Genomic DNA, 15,903 nt, shown 5'->3' with positions numbered 1-15,903 from the left:
AGCACATTATTTAAAATAATTTCAAATTCATTTTAAAATAAATAAGTAATTAAAGGACGGTTATCATCGCACAAATGTAGAGTACACCATGTCTGGGATAAGGAATCTGAAGGTGATATTCAGGCCAACTGGAGTTCAATAGGAAAGTAAGGAGAAATATGCCTTCCTGTTGGCTCTCCGAGAAAACTGAGCATCGCTGGGAGAAGTATGTTCTCAAACTAAGGCCATTTACAGTCAAGGGGACCCGATTACTTTGGGATGTTTGACATCGGTGGAATCCAAAGTGGGATGAAAAGCCAAGACACCACCACAGTGATGAGGAGTTGCTAAGATTGCTTTGCTTTCAATATTATTGTTCTGGGTTTTTTGCCCGATTTGAAAGTGTGAAAACTTTAAGGAAACTTCAGAAGTAATTACACTAACTTCCATCACAGGTCATTCCAAGCGATTCTGGAATTAAAGAGATGCAGAATAGCGGAACTCAATTAGACAGTCCACGGAAGCCACTAAAGGAGTCAAAGGGCAGCGGCAGTAAAAACAAAAAAATCTCGATGTTATGTCCATCGTCTGATGATAAAAGTGTTTGGTGAAGGTGATTTCTGAACAAAATCTGAGCTTTGTAAGCTAGCTCATTGCCAGGTATTCTTACATGTCCTGTCACTCACATAAGAACGAGCTTAACACTTCTTATTGTCAGATCATGTAGAGCATTTCTGAAATTACAGTGAAAGGACTTGTTCAGGCCTCTAAACGGCTTAAAGAGTCAGAGATAATTAATTGTCAGCCTCCCCACAGGACTACTACAGTGTCTTCTCGATGGGTGTTTTCTTAGCCGAGTACACGGAGGATGCCCAAGGAAGATAGAATAATCCATGAGATGTTGATATACGTGTACCATCAAGTGTAAGAGCAGGTTCAGAAATACTTCTTATTTTGGAAAACATTATACATTTTAGGCATCTCGGTGAAAAGAAACCCCTGTTTGAGACTAATCTTGAAGTGCGTGTATGGAACCTTGAAGTTTCCGCTTGAGTCGTCTACAGGCAGAACAACAAAGATAGTTCTCAACTGACCTAACCATGTTAATTATAAACACTGTGAAGAGGTGCAGCTGAGTACACTACCTTGGAGCACTCCATCTTACCAGATTACTGGATCAGAATGGGTTATTCATTATTCCGAGTTTTACTTGGAACACAAAATCATACACATTGGCATGCAATTTATAGATACAGCATAAATTTTAATGAACGTTTTAGGAAAATTAAACTTAGTTTCACATTGCAAAACTAAAATTTTTATAACTTCAGTGTAACTTAACTGAAGGATTGAACCAAATTTTGAATTAACTTAAGTTTCGTAGATAGATAAGGTTATGTTCGAAATACAACAGACATATTTCTCATAAAATACACATTTCAAAATTCCGCGTTTAGTGATTGGATATCGTTCCCCTCGCTGACCGAAAGCTGCCAAAATTCAAATCTAGGTACCATCTCTTATACAAAGTTGGAAAACTGGTTCAAACACTTGATTGATATCCACTGTTAAAAACATGCATTGAATCGTTAGCCAACAAAACATACATATTTAGTTATTATGGTTTACATGAAATTAAATCTAAGAACTAGGTCAGAAGTATCAAAATGGAAATAGCCTTATCGGTATGCTGTTATTTCATCGTCTTGTCATTAAATAACTCAGGAAGAAAGCGCCACCATCGCTCTCGCATGTATGCGTAAGTAAACGTGTGGTTCCAATATTATTGTGCCTCTTGCATCTTTAGTACGGACTGACTTCGTTTGACTGATTCACAAGATGGCAAAAGCTAAGTAAGTTTGTGTCGATTTTAAATCATTAGAGAGAGAATTTGAATCTATATTCCTCAAAGCTCGCTCTTACCAACTTTTTAATTACACATTTAGATTTCAGTAATAATTTACAATACAAGTAATCGATGTTTACTAATTTTAATTAATTACGCAGAGTTTTTAAATTAAGTTTAGTTCTTGCGATAAATAATCTTAAAAGGAGTAAGTAGAATCCCTACCCTAAGGATTTAAAGCATGTAGATTTACAACAATGTCATTTTAAAAATAAGTGTAACAATAAAATGGATACACATACACATATTTTTATTATTGTGTGTGTAAGGGTTGATGAATATCTTAGACCACTATCCTGGCATGTTTGATTTAAGAACAAAATAGGGTAAGTAGTTTACAGCTAATTTGAACTTTCTATTTATACTTACCTAAAATAGACTACTAAATCTAACTTTCGGAACTGCAATATTGATGCTATTTTTATACAATGGTAATAATTCTATTTAATAATTAACAATAAAAATAATCACTAATAATAAAATCAGATAAATTTATATGAACAGGTTTTAAAATTTTGAAAGAAAACTTTAATTGCAGTTAAGTTGATGATGCCAGATATTCGTACGAATAAGTGACCTTAGACGTTTTTAAATATTTTAAATTTTTTTTTTAAATAATGAGGGAAATTGCTATTTATATTGGTTGTACAAATTCTTAATGTTGATACTGCTTTAAGTGACACTACTTTTTATAAAGACCTAAAATGTGAAACCCGAATAGGATAAAAAATAACTAAACAATTGGTAAAAGGTTAAACACATACTTCCATAAATTTGGTTTCTATACAGGTTAGGATAACTATGTAATAATTATTCCTTAAAACCCAAAAATGTCTATGTACCTATATGCGATAAAACGTGAAACTGTTGGCATTGAAATTGAACTCTATGCTGAAGAAATACGAAGGAAATGATTGCAAAATAATCTATTTTAGGTTATACTTGCCAGCATTGTGTCTTTTACAGAAGGTATATAAACATATATTATTCTTTGACACGAGACACCTTCTGACATTTATTTAACCATGGCAAATAATATTTTTCTCACAAATTATTATATGTAATTCGCAATATCAGGTCAGTAGTGTTTGCTTCTCCAGTACCATTATTATAAATTAGTACGAGATCGTAGAATAATTATGTAGGTAGTTTACATAGTAAACCAGTTAATAGTTTATCTTCGGCGGTTGTGTCCGTTAAGAGATTAGTAATTGTTAGTTAAAGTGCACTTTCTGTTATTTATATAGTCATGGCAAATAATAGTTTTTTCATAAATTATTATTTAATTTACAATATCAAGTCAGTAGTGTTTGCTACTACAGTACTACTATTTTCAATTAGTACGATATTGTAGAATTACACTACGTACATAGTTAACCGATTAATAGTTTATCTTAGGCAATTGTGTATGTTAAGTAAGAGATTAGTAATGTTAGTTAAAGTGCACTTTCTGTTAATTATTTAGTCATGGGAAATAATAGTTTTTTCATAAATTATTGTGTATAATTTGCAGTATCAGCTCAGTAGTGTTTGCTACTGTAGAACTACTATTATCAATTAGTACGAGATTGTAGAATAATTGCACTATATAGATAATTTACATAGTAAACTAAGTAATAGTTTGTCTTAGGTCGTTGCTTTTGTTAAGAGATTAGTAATTGTTAGTTAAAGTGCTTTTCTGACTAAGTTATTAAACAGACGACAAGGAGGTGTGCGACAATACAGCTAATGTAAACATATTCGCCCTCAGAAAGAGCAGCGAGCGGTGCAAGATGCTATCTCAGTTGGTGTAAATATTTGATCGTCGTAGTGGCAGGGAAACTGCGCTAGATAGCGACTATACTTATTGATAAACAACTGATCGATGAAATCAGAGGGAAACAAGTATAACAGTTACTCAGGTATATTGATGTTAAACAAACAAACATTTATTTGTATGTTTAGTCCTTGTAATAATAAAATTCCAAGTAGGATATTGCGTGATCAAAAAGTAGCACATATTAGCATTCTTGCCAGACGTAAGTAGTCAATCCACGCTTTTTATAAAAAAGTTTAGACAGTAGGAATACAAATATGATCCTTGAAACATGAAAAACGCCTCTCTAGGTATTGCCTCTACTGTGGGATTAGGGAATAATTGATTCCCGGACTAAGAGCCCAAATCTACATATTTTAGTCCTGAGCTCTTGTTAAACGTGGTGGACACTTAAGTCCGACTTAGCGCGATTATTTACATGACTCTTCGGGCTAGGAGCCGAAATCTTCATATTCTAGTCCTGAGCCCGTGGTAAATCGTGGTAGACTCTTAGTCCGTCTTTTAAATTATATGTGAATATTTTTTGGCCAAAACTTATGTATTATTCTCTAATGTCCAAGTGCATTAATTATCTATGGTTTGTTTGAGATGATTAAAGCTCTTTATTCTGTTACTTAATAACTGAGTTTTAAAATTCATTGCACACTGCTAGTAGTTATAGTTCATACCCATGTGCTGGTCCTTACCAACCTGTCAATATTGTGATGTTACAATGGCTTGCGAAGGTAGAGCTGATCCGTTTAACACTGCTTGTAGCTATGTATTATAGTGTTCTCGGCACTTGCCATCCTGTCAATTTTGTGATGTTTACAGAAACTTGACGAAAGTGTGGCTGATCTTTCTTACAATGCTAGTATGTATAGATCATAGTATTCACAAACTCATGCCATCCTGTCAATATTGTAATATTTACAGGACAGAGGTGGGGCTGATCCTTCTTACACTCCTTGTACCTTTAGCACATGGTATGATCGGCCCTTGTCATCCTGTCACTACTGTGATGGATCTCAACGTAAAGAAGGTAAAGTTTACAATTACACTTTTTACTTTTCCAGGTTTATTTATTATAATCTTTATATTACTTACAAGGTAGGAGTGAGCCACACCACATGAGCCATAAGAGGTTTCGTTGAGGTTGCTTGTAAAATTCCAAATCTGTAGCTAATTTCATTCCTAAGATATCCTGCAACAGATGTACATCAAACAGAAATAAAATTTGTATTTTCCGGCAAACAAAAGAGTACATGTATTATGTTTTAACGATGCTCAGCCAAATTCCTTGGTTGGACGGACATTCAACGTCATAGAACTCATTCTTGTTTTATGGAAAATTTAAAGTCAAGAGATACAATCTTTTTAGGAATATGTCATGAAAAGGTTGCCACATGATACATTCACGGTTTTGTCCATTAAGATATGTTTCATAGCAGTGTTTAAATAATAAACCCCGTTGAGTTACAGAAGATAGTACGAGTAAAACGAAAATTTGAGTTGAAATCAAGTCTTGTCACCGGATTTAAAAATTACTTTTCCTCTTTATAATTTTTCGTTGAATAAAAGTCTACGCATCAGGTCGTTAAAAGGTGTTGGAATAGGTACCCTGTCACATTTTAAAATCTCATATGGCCGTACACAGTTTGCTTACAAATTGGTTTATTCTGCTATTACCTCTTTGCTATCATGGTCACCCATAACACTAGTGTAAAATCATTAGCTAATGCTCATCCAAATCACACAGAGTGCCATGCACATAATTGAACTCAGTGATATAAAAAACATAAATGAAGCTCCAAAATTTCTAATATATAGGACAGGTAATTTTCGAGATATCGTGCGACAGTCAGACATAAAATACATTTTTCGAGCACCATGAGTGACAGGCTTCGCTACCGATCAGCCAATCGATTCCCCACACGTTTTTCTGCTTACATTTTGTACAAAATAATTATGTTATTGAGCCAATTAGGTAACAATTTAAATCAGCATTAACACAGCAAGCTAATGAAATTCGTATACAGCAATATAACGAACAAATGAATACAATAAATAGTTATACATTCAAAACAAACAATCCAATAATATACTTTTTTCAATAAATAAAACCGAAATAAAAAAGTATATTATTGAGGTGTTTGTTTTGAATGTATAACTAATTCCAATAAGAAAAGAGCTTCTAGAATGTAATAAATAGTTATTTAGTTAGTTTGTGTGTTACAAATTATTCGTTCATTCGCCTGACCAGCTGTTATTTTGAATGACAACATTGTTGGAGCACAAACAATTTTTTTACTTTAGAATTTGCAAATCGTAAATAGTAAAATTATTGTTCACTTTCCAATGTATACTGAATTAACTAGTAAATTTTGCATTGTTTTAACAATATTTTTGTAGGACAATTTTGTATTGTCAAGCGGTCTTCTTAACGTTGTTTATAGTTGTAAATTTGTAATGTTTGCCTCATTCTGGAATGTAGGTAACTGACAGAAATGGAGAGGAAAAAGACTGGTCACAAGAATGAAACCACAAAAAAATAATATATTCTCTAAAAAGTTCGTTTCCCATTTGAATTTATTCGTGGTTTGCAGAGTTTTGGCACAGCCTTTGCAGAATAAGTTAGTGCTTTGTAAGAGCATTCACAGTACATCTCTATCACGAGAACTCGGTCTGTGAAGAACATGCGCATTAAGGTCAGTTAGTACACAAATTTAAACTTTGTTGATGTAACAAGCGCATCGCCCGCATTCCAACCGAGTGACTGTACCAATATCCCACATACAGGAGTTCACGAGTACCTACTCTATGGTGGCATTATATGGTTTCACCTTAGGGTTGGGTTAATCGTTCATCGCCAATACATAGGAAACTACAAATTAATGGGTTTTTAAACTCAGTCCCTTGTGCAAGAGTAATACAAAAATGTATACTGTTCCCATACCCAAATATGGCTCACTTGTAAAGTACATATTGAATAGTACATTATTTAAAATTGCATTCACTGAGGTCCACAAAACATTACAGTCAAATTTTAGTCAAACTTTTGCAATTATTTTTTTATTCAAGAGTTTCTAGTAACTTCTAACTACCGACTATGTGTGTATGCTGGAACCCGATTTTATAGATTTGAAACAACCAAATTGATAGCAAAAATATTTATTTCTAAAAGCTATGACACAATACCTCAGTACGACGTCAATTGTATTTAAAACGACTTGTTTATAGATCCCCCTTAAAATAAATCAATTATTTAAATGGATTCCCGTCTTTTCCAAATTTTTCTTATTTATAAATTTACTTCTGCCAAATATAAAAAAAATCATACGCTGTTAATATAATAATGTCATTGGATGTCCTAACCAATGTTACAGGTACAGAATACAATAAATCATATACTATAAATTCGTGTTATTTTTGAGTAATATTGTCAAATTGTAGGTCGTACCCTTGATAGCAATGCTTTTTCTTATTCAACAAACAACAGTTTGAAACAGATTCTAACAGCAAATACGTGCGTCATAACCATTACACGAGCTTGAATTTGTTACTTAACATTAAAACCATGAAAGAGAAAAAAAGGACGATTGATTTAATAAAGCTTATTCATCTACTATTGGGGGGAGCGAGCACAGTAAATTTAAAATTAGCTGACTTTCAAAGCTCATCAATACTCCAGAACAAGTCTGATATAGGCAGTTACCGCACCCCACTTCCCCCCTCACCTGGCGGTGTTGCCACATTGTCATATCAGCTGATTCTTAGTATGAAGCGATGCGATGTATTGCTTCGTTCCGGTTGATTACATCCGGTTTATTCTTCGGCGTTCGATTATTCTGCATGTCTTTATATAATTATATTTTGCTTACAATCTGTGTCATACAGTAGTGCAAACACGTGTAAATTTAAATCATGAAGGTATAATTAAGGAAGATAGATGAGGAGTAAAGATGAGCACTAACGATCACTCGATTGTTCAATTCAAATGATCTCATCACTAGTTATTCTTTCGTTACAGTTGGCAACACTGCGCAACTACTCAGGCTTACATTGATATGCCTTGTGATACAATACTTCTGTATAATTCCATTGGTTTGAATCCCATGATAATAATGGTTCCCTTTTTATTATCACCCTAATTTTATATCTAATTGAAACGTAACATAGAATATTGTAGTACTGATTTGATCACACTGGCCAAGTTTGAGTTTACAATAATAAAGGATAGGCTATGTTTTTTCTCGTTAGATTGTTAAAAATGTTCTCCACAGTGAGGAGAACTGTTAGATCACCTTCTTACTAACGAGTAGAGTGCCTTGATGTTGTATAGGTTGACAAAACTTATTTTTTATGATGATGATGGCCGTGATGTTGCAGTGGCCTGGAGAGATGTACTACAACCTGATGACTAACGACCCGGGCCAGCGATGTTCATGGGTCTACCGTTACCTGATCCACGACGATGAACACGATAGGGTGCTTCTGGGAGAGGAGTACAGACACATTGAGTGAGTGAACAACACCTGCATTGAGTACTATTCCATCCCGAGTACCAGAGTATGATTATTCTATCCGTAACAGGCAGAGTAGCAACATTTCAGGTAGTACTGAATTATTCAATGGCACGTTTTTACATATTGTAAAGTGTAATGTAACATTAACTCCAGGGCAGTTTTTACCACAATTATAGGAATGCTTATTTCTTACACGTGAAAGTAACAACTCAACTGTGTTAGGCAAACTGTATCGGTCCAGAGATATATGGGATATACAAAGGATTATTAGCAGACACGTAAAATTGTTCTAAAATCAGTCATAGTTATCTTTTTTTGGATACCAAATATTGCAACTGAACAAAGATGATTTGAATAACAGCTGATATTCATGTACACAGGAGTATAACTATAATTGTAAACTATGAATAATGAGACAGGTCTTTCTTAAAAATGTTCTTTGTTTGTCTTCCCATCTGTCTCATTATCAGTATGTGGGATGAATTTTAATAGAAAGGTCCCAGAGATTTGGAAACCATATTGGTTCCTTGTGGCCCAAGGAAAAACGCTACGATTTTGGCGTCAAATGGTCCAAGAGCAGTGAATTCTTTTAGGAAAGGTCACTTAATTCGGAAAAGAAGTTAGTCAATTCGATAAAGACTATCGTTACATCCTATCGGATCCTTCAGTACCCAATACTCAGTTGTATCCGTTTCTTGAGTGTATTAAGCCAACAGTAATATAAATTATTTAAGGTGGTGCAATCAATTTTGGGCTCAATAACTTAATATATCTTCAAGGGATGGTACTCATTTTTTAAATTTATTTATGGGTTTAGAAAATTATATTTGTCAATTAAAAATCTTTAAAAAAATAACATGCTTTTCCTTAATTTTTTATACGTAAAGAACAAGTTAATTACTCCAATTATAATTAATTTGCATGATATGAAAAAGTCACATTTGGCCTATGCCATTTTTATGGGGACCTGATTATGAAATGACTATAATTTCGAGAGGAATGGTAAAAACATTTTTTTCATAGTTTATTGTATTAGGAAGTTATTTTTAAAAGCTTTGATTGTAACATTAAAATATATTTTCCAAACTCAAAATCGATTTCACTACCTTAAACTACATCAATGATATCAAGGCACAATAATTAAATGTATGATTAATGTTAAATTCAAAGATTAAGATCAAATTGAGCAATAATAATCGACAGCTGATACACTATACTATCTGTCAAGTTAACATCTAATTTAAGATCATTATCTCGATTCGCAATAAATTAAACATTTACAAAGACTGAAACACGACATTTTTGTCACTAGAATCTTTCCTATTTTTCAGGTGTCAAACACTTAAGGTTTATACGCTCGAAAATTAACAACTATAAAATTTGGAAATTAAGAAACAATTTTAATAGATAACAAACAGAACCATTTATGTCAAAAATACAACGTATACCTTACACTTTACAAAACATAAAAGGTCGCACGCAAGAACTCTCTGCCGGAACACAATTTCGCAATTTTTTTATTTGTTAATATTCGTGCACGCTTAGCCTTAGGCCACACACACACACACACACACACACACACACACACGCACACACACACACACACACATATCATACACACACATACCGTCAAACAGTTTTAAACAAAGAACCAATCTGAACATTAAGATAAATCTTTTATTTATATCTACAAATAAATTTTATGAATACTGCTACGATATGTAAAGTTATTAAGTTAAGTTATTAAACATATGCGTGATGCAGCTGGGACAACTAAAACTAGCATATTGTTTTTATTTTCAGCAATGGCACAGAGATAGTAGAGAATCTAAAGGGCATGTATGTTGGGAAAGGGCACTACATATTCACCGATAAAGACGGTAAGAATCTAGCTAATTTACTTTAAATAACTAGGTATTGGCGATTTGTTAAATTAGATAAAACTATGAATCGATCAAATGAATATTAGATTTTTTAACTTAAAAAAAACCTGACTAATAATTAGGTTAACACAAAATGAATGAAATTATTTAAGGCTGATTTATGTTGTATTTATTATAAAATCATGATTAGTGAAATGTGACAACCTATTACCATCTAATGCCATGTTTTCCTCCCTCTGAACGGAACAAAAACATAAGTTGTGTATTTTAATTTCTCAAAGTTTCATTTAATACCCTTTATTCAGAAAGAAATGAAATTTATATTACATTTTTTATATTATTATAAACCTTACAAAATCTTGTCTACCGTTAAAATAACACATATTGTGTTCGCAGTTGAATCTTCTGCATACGTCCATTTCTTCAACTTGTATTATGATCCTCCTCATCTGGACTGTCATTACATCTGTTCTGACGACCCTGTCTACGGTATGTATTGAATCTAATAATATTCATTCCAATTATTCAACCTGTATTACGACCCTCCTCACTTGGATTACCATTACATATTATGTTCTGACGACCCTGTCTACGGTAAGTATTGAATCTAATAATATTCATTCCAATTATTCAACCTGTATTACGCGACCCTCCTCACCTGGACTGTCATTACATATTATGTTCTGACGACCCTGTCTACGGTAAGTATTGAATCTAATAATATTCATTCCAATTATTCAACCTGTATTACGACCCTCCTCACCTGGACTGTCATTACATCTGTTTCTGACGACCCTGTCTACGGTAAGTATTGAATCTAATAATATTCATTCCAATTCTTCAACCTGTATTACGCGACCCTCCTCACTTGGATTACAATTACATATTATGTTCTGACGACCCTGTCTACGGTAAGTATTGAATCTAATAATATTCATTCCAATTATTCAACCTGTATTACGCGACCCTCCTCACTTGGATTACCATTACATCTTATGTTCTGACGACCATGTCTACGGTAAGTATTGAATCTAATAATATTCATTCCAATTATTCAACCTGTATTACGACCCTCCTCACCTGGATTACCATTACATCTGTTCTGACGACCCTGCCTAGGCTACGGTAAGTATTGAATCTAATAATATTCATTCCAATTATTCAACCTGTATTACGACCCTCCTCACTTGGATTTACCATTACATCTGTTCTGACGACCCTGTCTACGGTAAGTATCGAATCTAATAATATTCATTCCAATTATTCAACCTGTATTACGACCCTCCTCACTTGGATTACCATTACATCTGTTCTGACGACCCTGCCTACGGTAAGTATTGAATCTAATAATATTCATTCCAATTATTCAACCTGTATTACGACCCTCCTCACTTGGATTACCATTACATCTGTTCTGACGACCCTGTCTACGGTAAGTATTGAATCTAATAATATTCATTCCAATTATTCAACCTGTATTACGACCCTCCTCACTTGGATTACCATTACATCTGTTCTGACGACCCTGCCTACGGTAAGTATTGAATCTAATAATATTCATTCCAATTATTCAACCTGTATTACGACCCTCCTCACTTGGATTACCATTACATATGTTCTAACGACCCTGCCTACGGTAAGTATTGAATCAAGTGACATTCAGTCGAATTCTTCAACTTGTATTACGACCCTCCTCACTTGGATTACCATTACATCTGTTCTGACGACCCTGCCTACGGTAAGTATTGAATCAAGTAACATTCAGTCTAATTCTTCAACTTGTATTACGACCGACCCTCTTCACTTGGATTACCATTACATCTGTTCTGACGACCCTGCCTACGGTAAGTATTGAATCAAGTAACATTCAGTCGAATTCTTCAACTTGTATTACGACCCTCTTCACTTGGATTACCATTACATCTGTTCTGACGACCCTGCCTACGGTAAGTATTGAATCAAGTAACATTCAGTCTCGAATTCTTCAACTTGTATTACGACCCTCTTCACTTGGATTACCATTACATATGTTCTGACGACCCTGCCTACGGTAAGTATTGAATCAAGTAACATTCAGTCGAATTCTTCAACTTGTATTACGACCCTCTTCACTTGGATTACCATTACATCTGTTCTGACGACCCTGCCTACGGTAAGTATTGAATCAAGTAACATTCAGTCTAATTCTTCAACTTGTATTACGACCCTCCTCATTGCGTGAATAAATAAATAAAAACACACACCGAGACCATTGTATTCTAGGTATACTTCATAGAAATTGACCTCATGAAAATTGTCGGCCAATTTATTTGTATGTTCTCAGATCAGACCCCGCAGAATTAAAAAATACCACATCTCAAAAATTTATTTATATAATTGTAACTAAATCGAGCCCACGCTTTACAAATAAATGTATATGCTGATACAAATTTGGTCTTGTAGGGTTTAAATATGACAGAGTTTCTGATTTGGAGTGTTTACGATCATATTAATGTCCAAACACTGAAGGTTATTGTTTCATCAGTGTTGTGCGAACTAAACATGTAACCTAATGATGCATCTTCAGTTTGACATTCGATGGGAAATTCTACTTTTCCTCCGAAAAAACAGGAAGGGATTATTTATTCTTAGCTGAACTTAAACTGATTAATAATCATATAACAGTTTTATGCTGTTTATATGTAAATAAATACTAGTGTTTTTCCCTTAAAAATGGATTATTGTGCTGTGTATCGTTTGAAATATACCCCAAAAACAGGCCAGCATTGTAGTTTGGGCACCAAAAGACTGCTTATATGCATTGGTCAAGTTTCAAACAAATTACGTATTTTTTTTGTGGCTTTCTTTTTTTCCATAAGTTATAAGACAAGTTAGGTGATGGGTTCTTGATGGCCTATCATTGCCTACTAACTCTGTTGGGTTCTGCCGTTATATGAGGAATAAGTATTATTTCAACACCGAATTGTATTTTGTAAAGAAAAGAAGTAATACCTAAACGATAGTAAAACAACACACTTTCAAAGTTGTAAATTTTAGGTTATGCAGTAGCCTTGAAATACACTGCCACAAAAAAGTAAAAAAAAAAAAAATACTCGAGTAAACGTGATTTGTACATCATATAATATTTACACAGCACAATCACTAAAATTATATTAGAATTGATAACATACTTCAAATTTATATAAACATCACAAAACAACATGTAACCATTAGCTCCGGACTTTTTTTTAGGGAGAGGCAGGAAAAATGCAATTCCGCACGCAGGTGGCCAGCCTGTAGTGTGGGACTCCCCTAAAAACGGGTTTACCCACTAAAAAACCTCCTCTACTCTTTAGGATTCTAACCTGGGATTGTTTATCACATTAAGTCAGGCTAGGCCTAAATTTGGTTTAAGCCCGTGGAGCCAGCCGCTCCTTATCCAGCCGCTCGGTCAAGGGATCTGGGCCACTTCGCGGTCCAGATCGGGTTTCTTTTCCAGGAGGATGCCCCGGACGAACTGTGACAAAAAAATCCCAGTTCCCCTCATCCTCCATAATCTTTTCGCAGACCGTGTTCACCCGAAAAAACACCGAGTTTTCTTGTGACCTCCAGGCGGGGCCTTTCCTAAAGCGGTCTTGACATAAAACAAAGATCAGACTGACGATAGTAGTGAGAATAGCCGATTCATTACGCCAGACATCTTTTTTACGAAGTCGATTGACATGTTTTGGGCTACACATGGGCTATTGATTTCGATAGCTAAAAGTTAAAAGCTTTACTTCGAATACAATCCGATATTTGATTGACCATCGAATAAAAACCGAAAATGGTCGACATACCGTCTCGCATCATAAGCTTCACTTATCAGTTACGATTGTTCGACTATTCGAATGACCATCAAATAAAACCGAATATGTTCAATATACTGTCTAGCAACCACAAGCTTCATTTATCAGTTACGATAGCTCAGTATTCGATTCAAATAAAACCGAAAATGGTCGAAATACCATATCGCATCATAAGCTTCACTTTTAAGTTATGACTGTTCGATATTTGAATGATCATTGAATAAAGCCGAAAATGATTGATATATCGCCTCGTGTACGAGGCACGCACGGCAAAACGCGTTCTCGAGCGCCATTGTGTGCGTGTTCTAGGTACATTAAAATGCGCTGAAGGATTGTTAAACGGGCAAAATAGCTCCAAAATTTTTCTATTTCAAGAGAGAAGATTATTCCGTGACTTGAGGCGGTTGTTAATATGCTATGCTATTGATCACACATCGGGGGCCTCGGATCTTAATCTGGGTCATCTGACAGTATTTGTACAGTATTACTGAAAACGAAAACAAATATAATAGAAAATAGTCCATAAAGGAAACATTTTAGATCATGTTGTAGAAAGGTTTCTTCGTAATTTCTCCCAAGAATCAATATTCCATTTAAGCATAGTATGATAGATGGATTCGCTCATGTTTGTTTCAGAGGACGGCCGAGGAACTTTCGTTTGCAAAAGCAAATATCCAGATGCAGTCAAGAAGTACTCAAGAAAAATAATGAAGATTGCAAAACAAAATGGGTTTGACCTGAATGACCTGATGATAGTAGACAACTGCAAGTGTGGAAACCTACCGTACAAGTTTGGGTCTAGCACATGCAAGCGAACAACTGTAGATAGCTTCTTTTCACCATACAACATAAAGCTTCCCCTGCCCCCACCCACTGATGCAGTTAATGATACACTGTCCAGTTAATTGTTATGCACGTGTCATGTACTGTTATTCCGACAAATAAATAGTTTAATATTATTATTGTAATTGTATTTAATTTTCGATCCTTAACGTATTAACAGATAATAAAGTGATGAACCCCATTAGTTACATCTTTTTTCTCGAAAATTAGTTCTTAATAAGTAAAGTGGGGGTCTACCCATTACACGAAGAAGATACCAATGAATATCTTACAAGAGGATCATCGCGATTACTACATATAAAACAGTTTAAAAATTCAGTAAGTAAGGAATTGGATTATTTGTAATGTTATGCTAGACTCCTTTATTGAAATACAGTCATTACTAAAAGAATCTTCTTTGATCTGGCTGTGAGGTGAAACTTATTAACCATTAGTTAGATCCTTTTTAAGTACAATAGTTCCTACGAGGTACAGTGGGGATCCACTCATTGCACGCAGAAACAATGAATCTCCTAGCAGAGGATTATCGCAATTACTATATCTAACACAGATTGAAAACTCAGTACATAACACATAGATTTATACTTAATTAATAATAATAATAATAATCTATTTATTTTCTCAACCAAGCATTACAAGAGTACATAACAATTACAATAGTATATTCTTATCTTAAGCTAAATGCCAAGTCTGACAATTAAAATTCAGCCGATTATACTAATATAACAATGATATAAAAGCACATAAAAAGCCTGTGTGGAGGGGTAATATAAAATTTTAAAAATCTGAAGTAGGCTTAAACGGTAACACACATATAAACAGTTTTTATTATGAAAACAAAAGAAAAACATTCTCAAACATTAAACAAGCATATTGAAACTTATATTGTATTATTCATTATCTCGTTTGTCATTGACAAAGAGCCACTAGGTCTACATACAAAGTGTCATAAAACAATAAATACAATCAGAATTTAAAAACACAAACTACAATTAAGAATGATTGCAAGTAAGGCTTAAATATTTCATAGCATGTTTGTTTACTTATTAATAATTCAAGAAATCTTATTCATTGCCCTTAGGAAATAAGAAACATCTAATTAGTTTATAAAAAATATAAACATTTTTACAGCATCTGATTTTAA

General features: G+C 34.1%; 1 protein-coding gene across 1 annotated transcript; it reads left to right on the top strand.

Moving 5' to 3' along the window:
- Positions 1–1,749: 1,749 nt before the first annotated feature.
- On the top strand, positions 1,750–14,864 carry LOC124370626. Its single transcript, XM_046828913.1, has 6 exons — positions 1,750–1,832; positions 4,617–4,722; positions 8,070–8,200; positions 10,010–10,086; positions 10,486–10,578; positions 14,553–14,864. Exons 1-6 carry the CDS (start codon positions 1,819–1,821, stop codon positions 14,819–14,821), a joined length of 690 nt encoding a protein of 229 aa, XP_046684869.1. The 5' UTR covers positions 1,750–1,818; the 3' UTR covers positions 14,822–14,864.
- Positions 14,865–15,903: the final 1,039 nt, after the last annotated feature.

The sequence above is a fragment of the Homalodisca vitripennis genome, unplaced genomic scaffold (genome assembly GCF_021130785.1).
Source record: "Homalodisca vitripennis isolate AUS2020 unplaced genomic scaffold, UT_GWSS_2.1 ScUCBcl_336;HRSCAF=2105, whole genome shotgun sequence".
Taxonomy (NCBI): domain Eukaryota; kingdom Metazoa; phylum Arthropoda; class Insecta; order Hemiptera; family Cicadellidae; genus Homalodisca; species Homalodisca vitripennis.
Note: the sequence above shows the minus strand (reverse complement) of the source record. Positions and strands in the feature narration are given on the sequence as shown.

Excerpts from the sequence above, each read along its gene's own strand:
- LOC124370626 (XM_046828913.1), top strand. Across the intron at positions 4,723-8,069 it reads TGGATCTCAACGTAAAGAAG|TGGCCTGGAGAGATGTACTA; the intron begins GTAAAGTTTACA and ends GTGATGTTGCAG. Across the intron at positions 8,201-10,009 it reads GAGGAGTACAGACACATTGA|CAATGGCACAGAGATAGTAG; the intron begins GTGAGTGAACAA and ends TTTTATTTTCAG.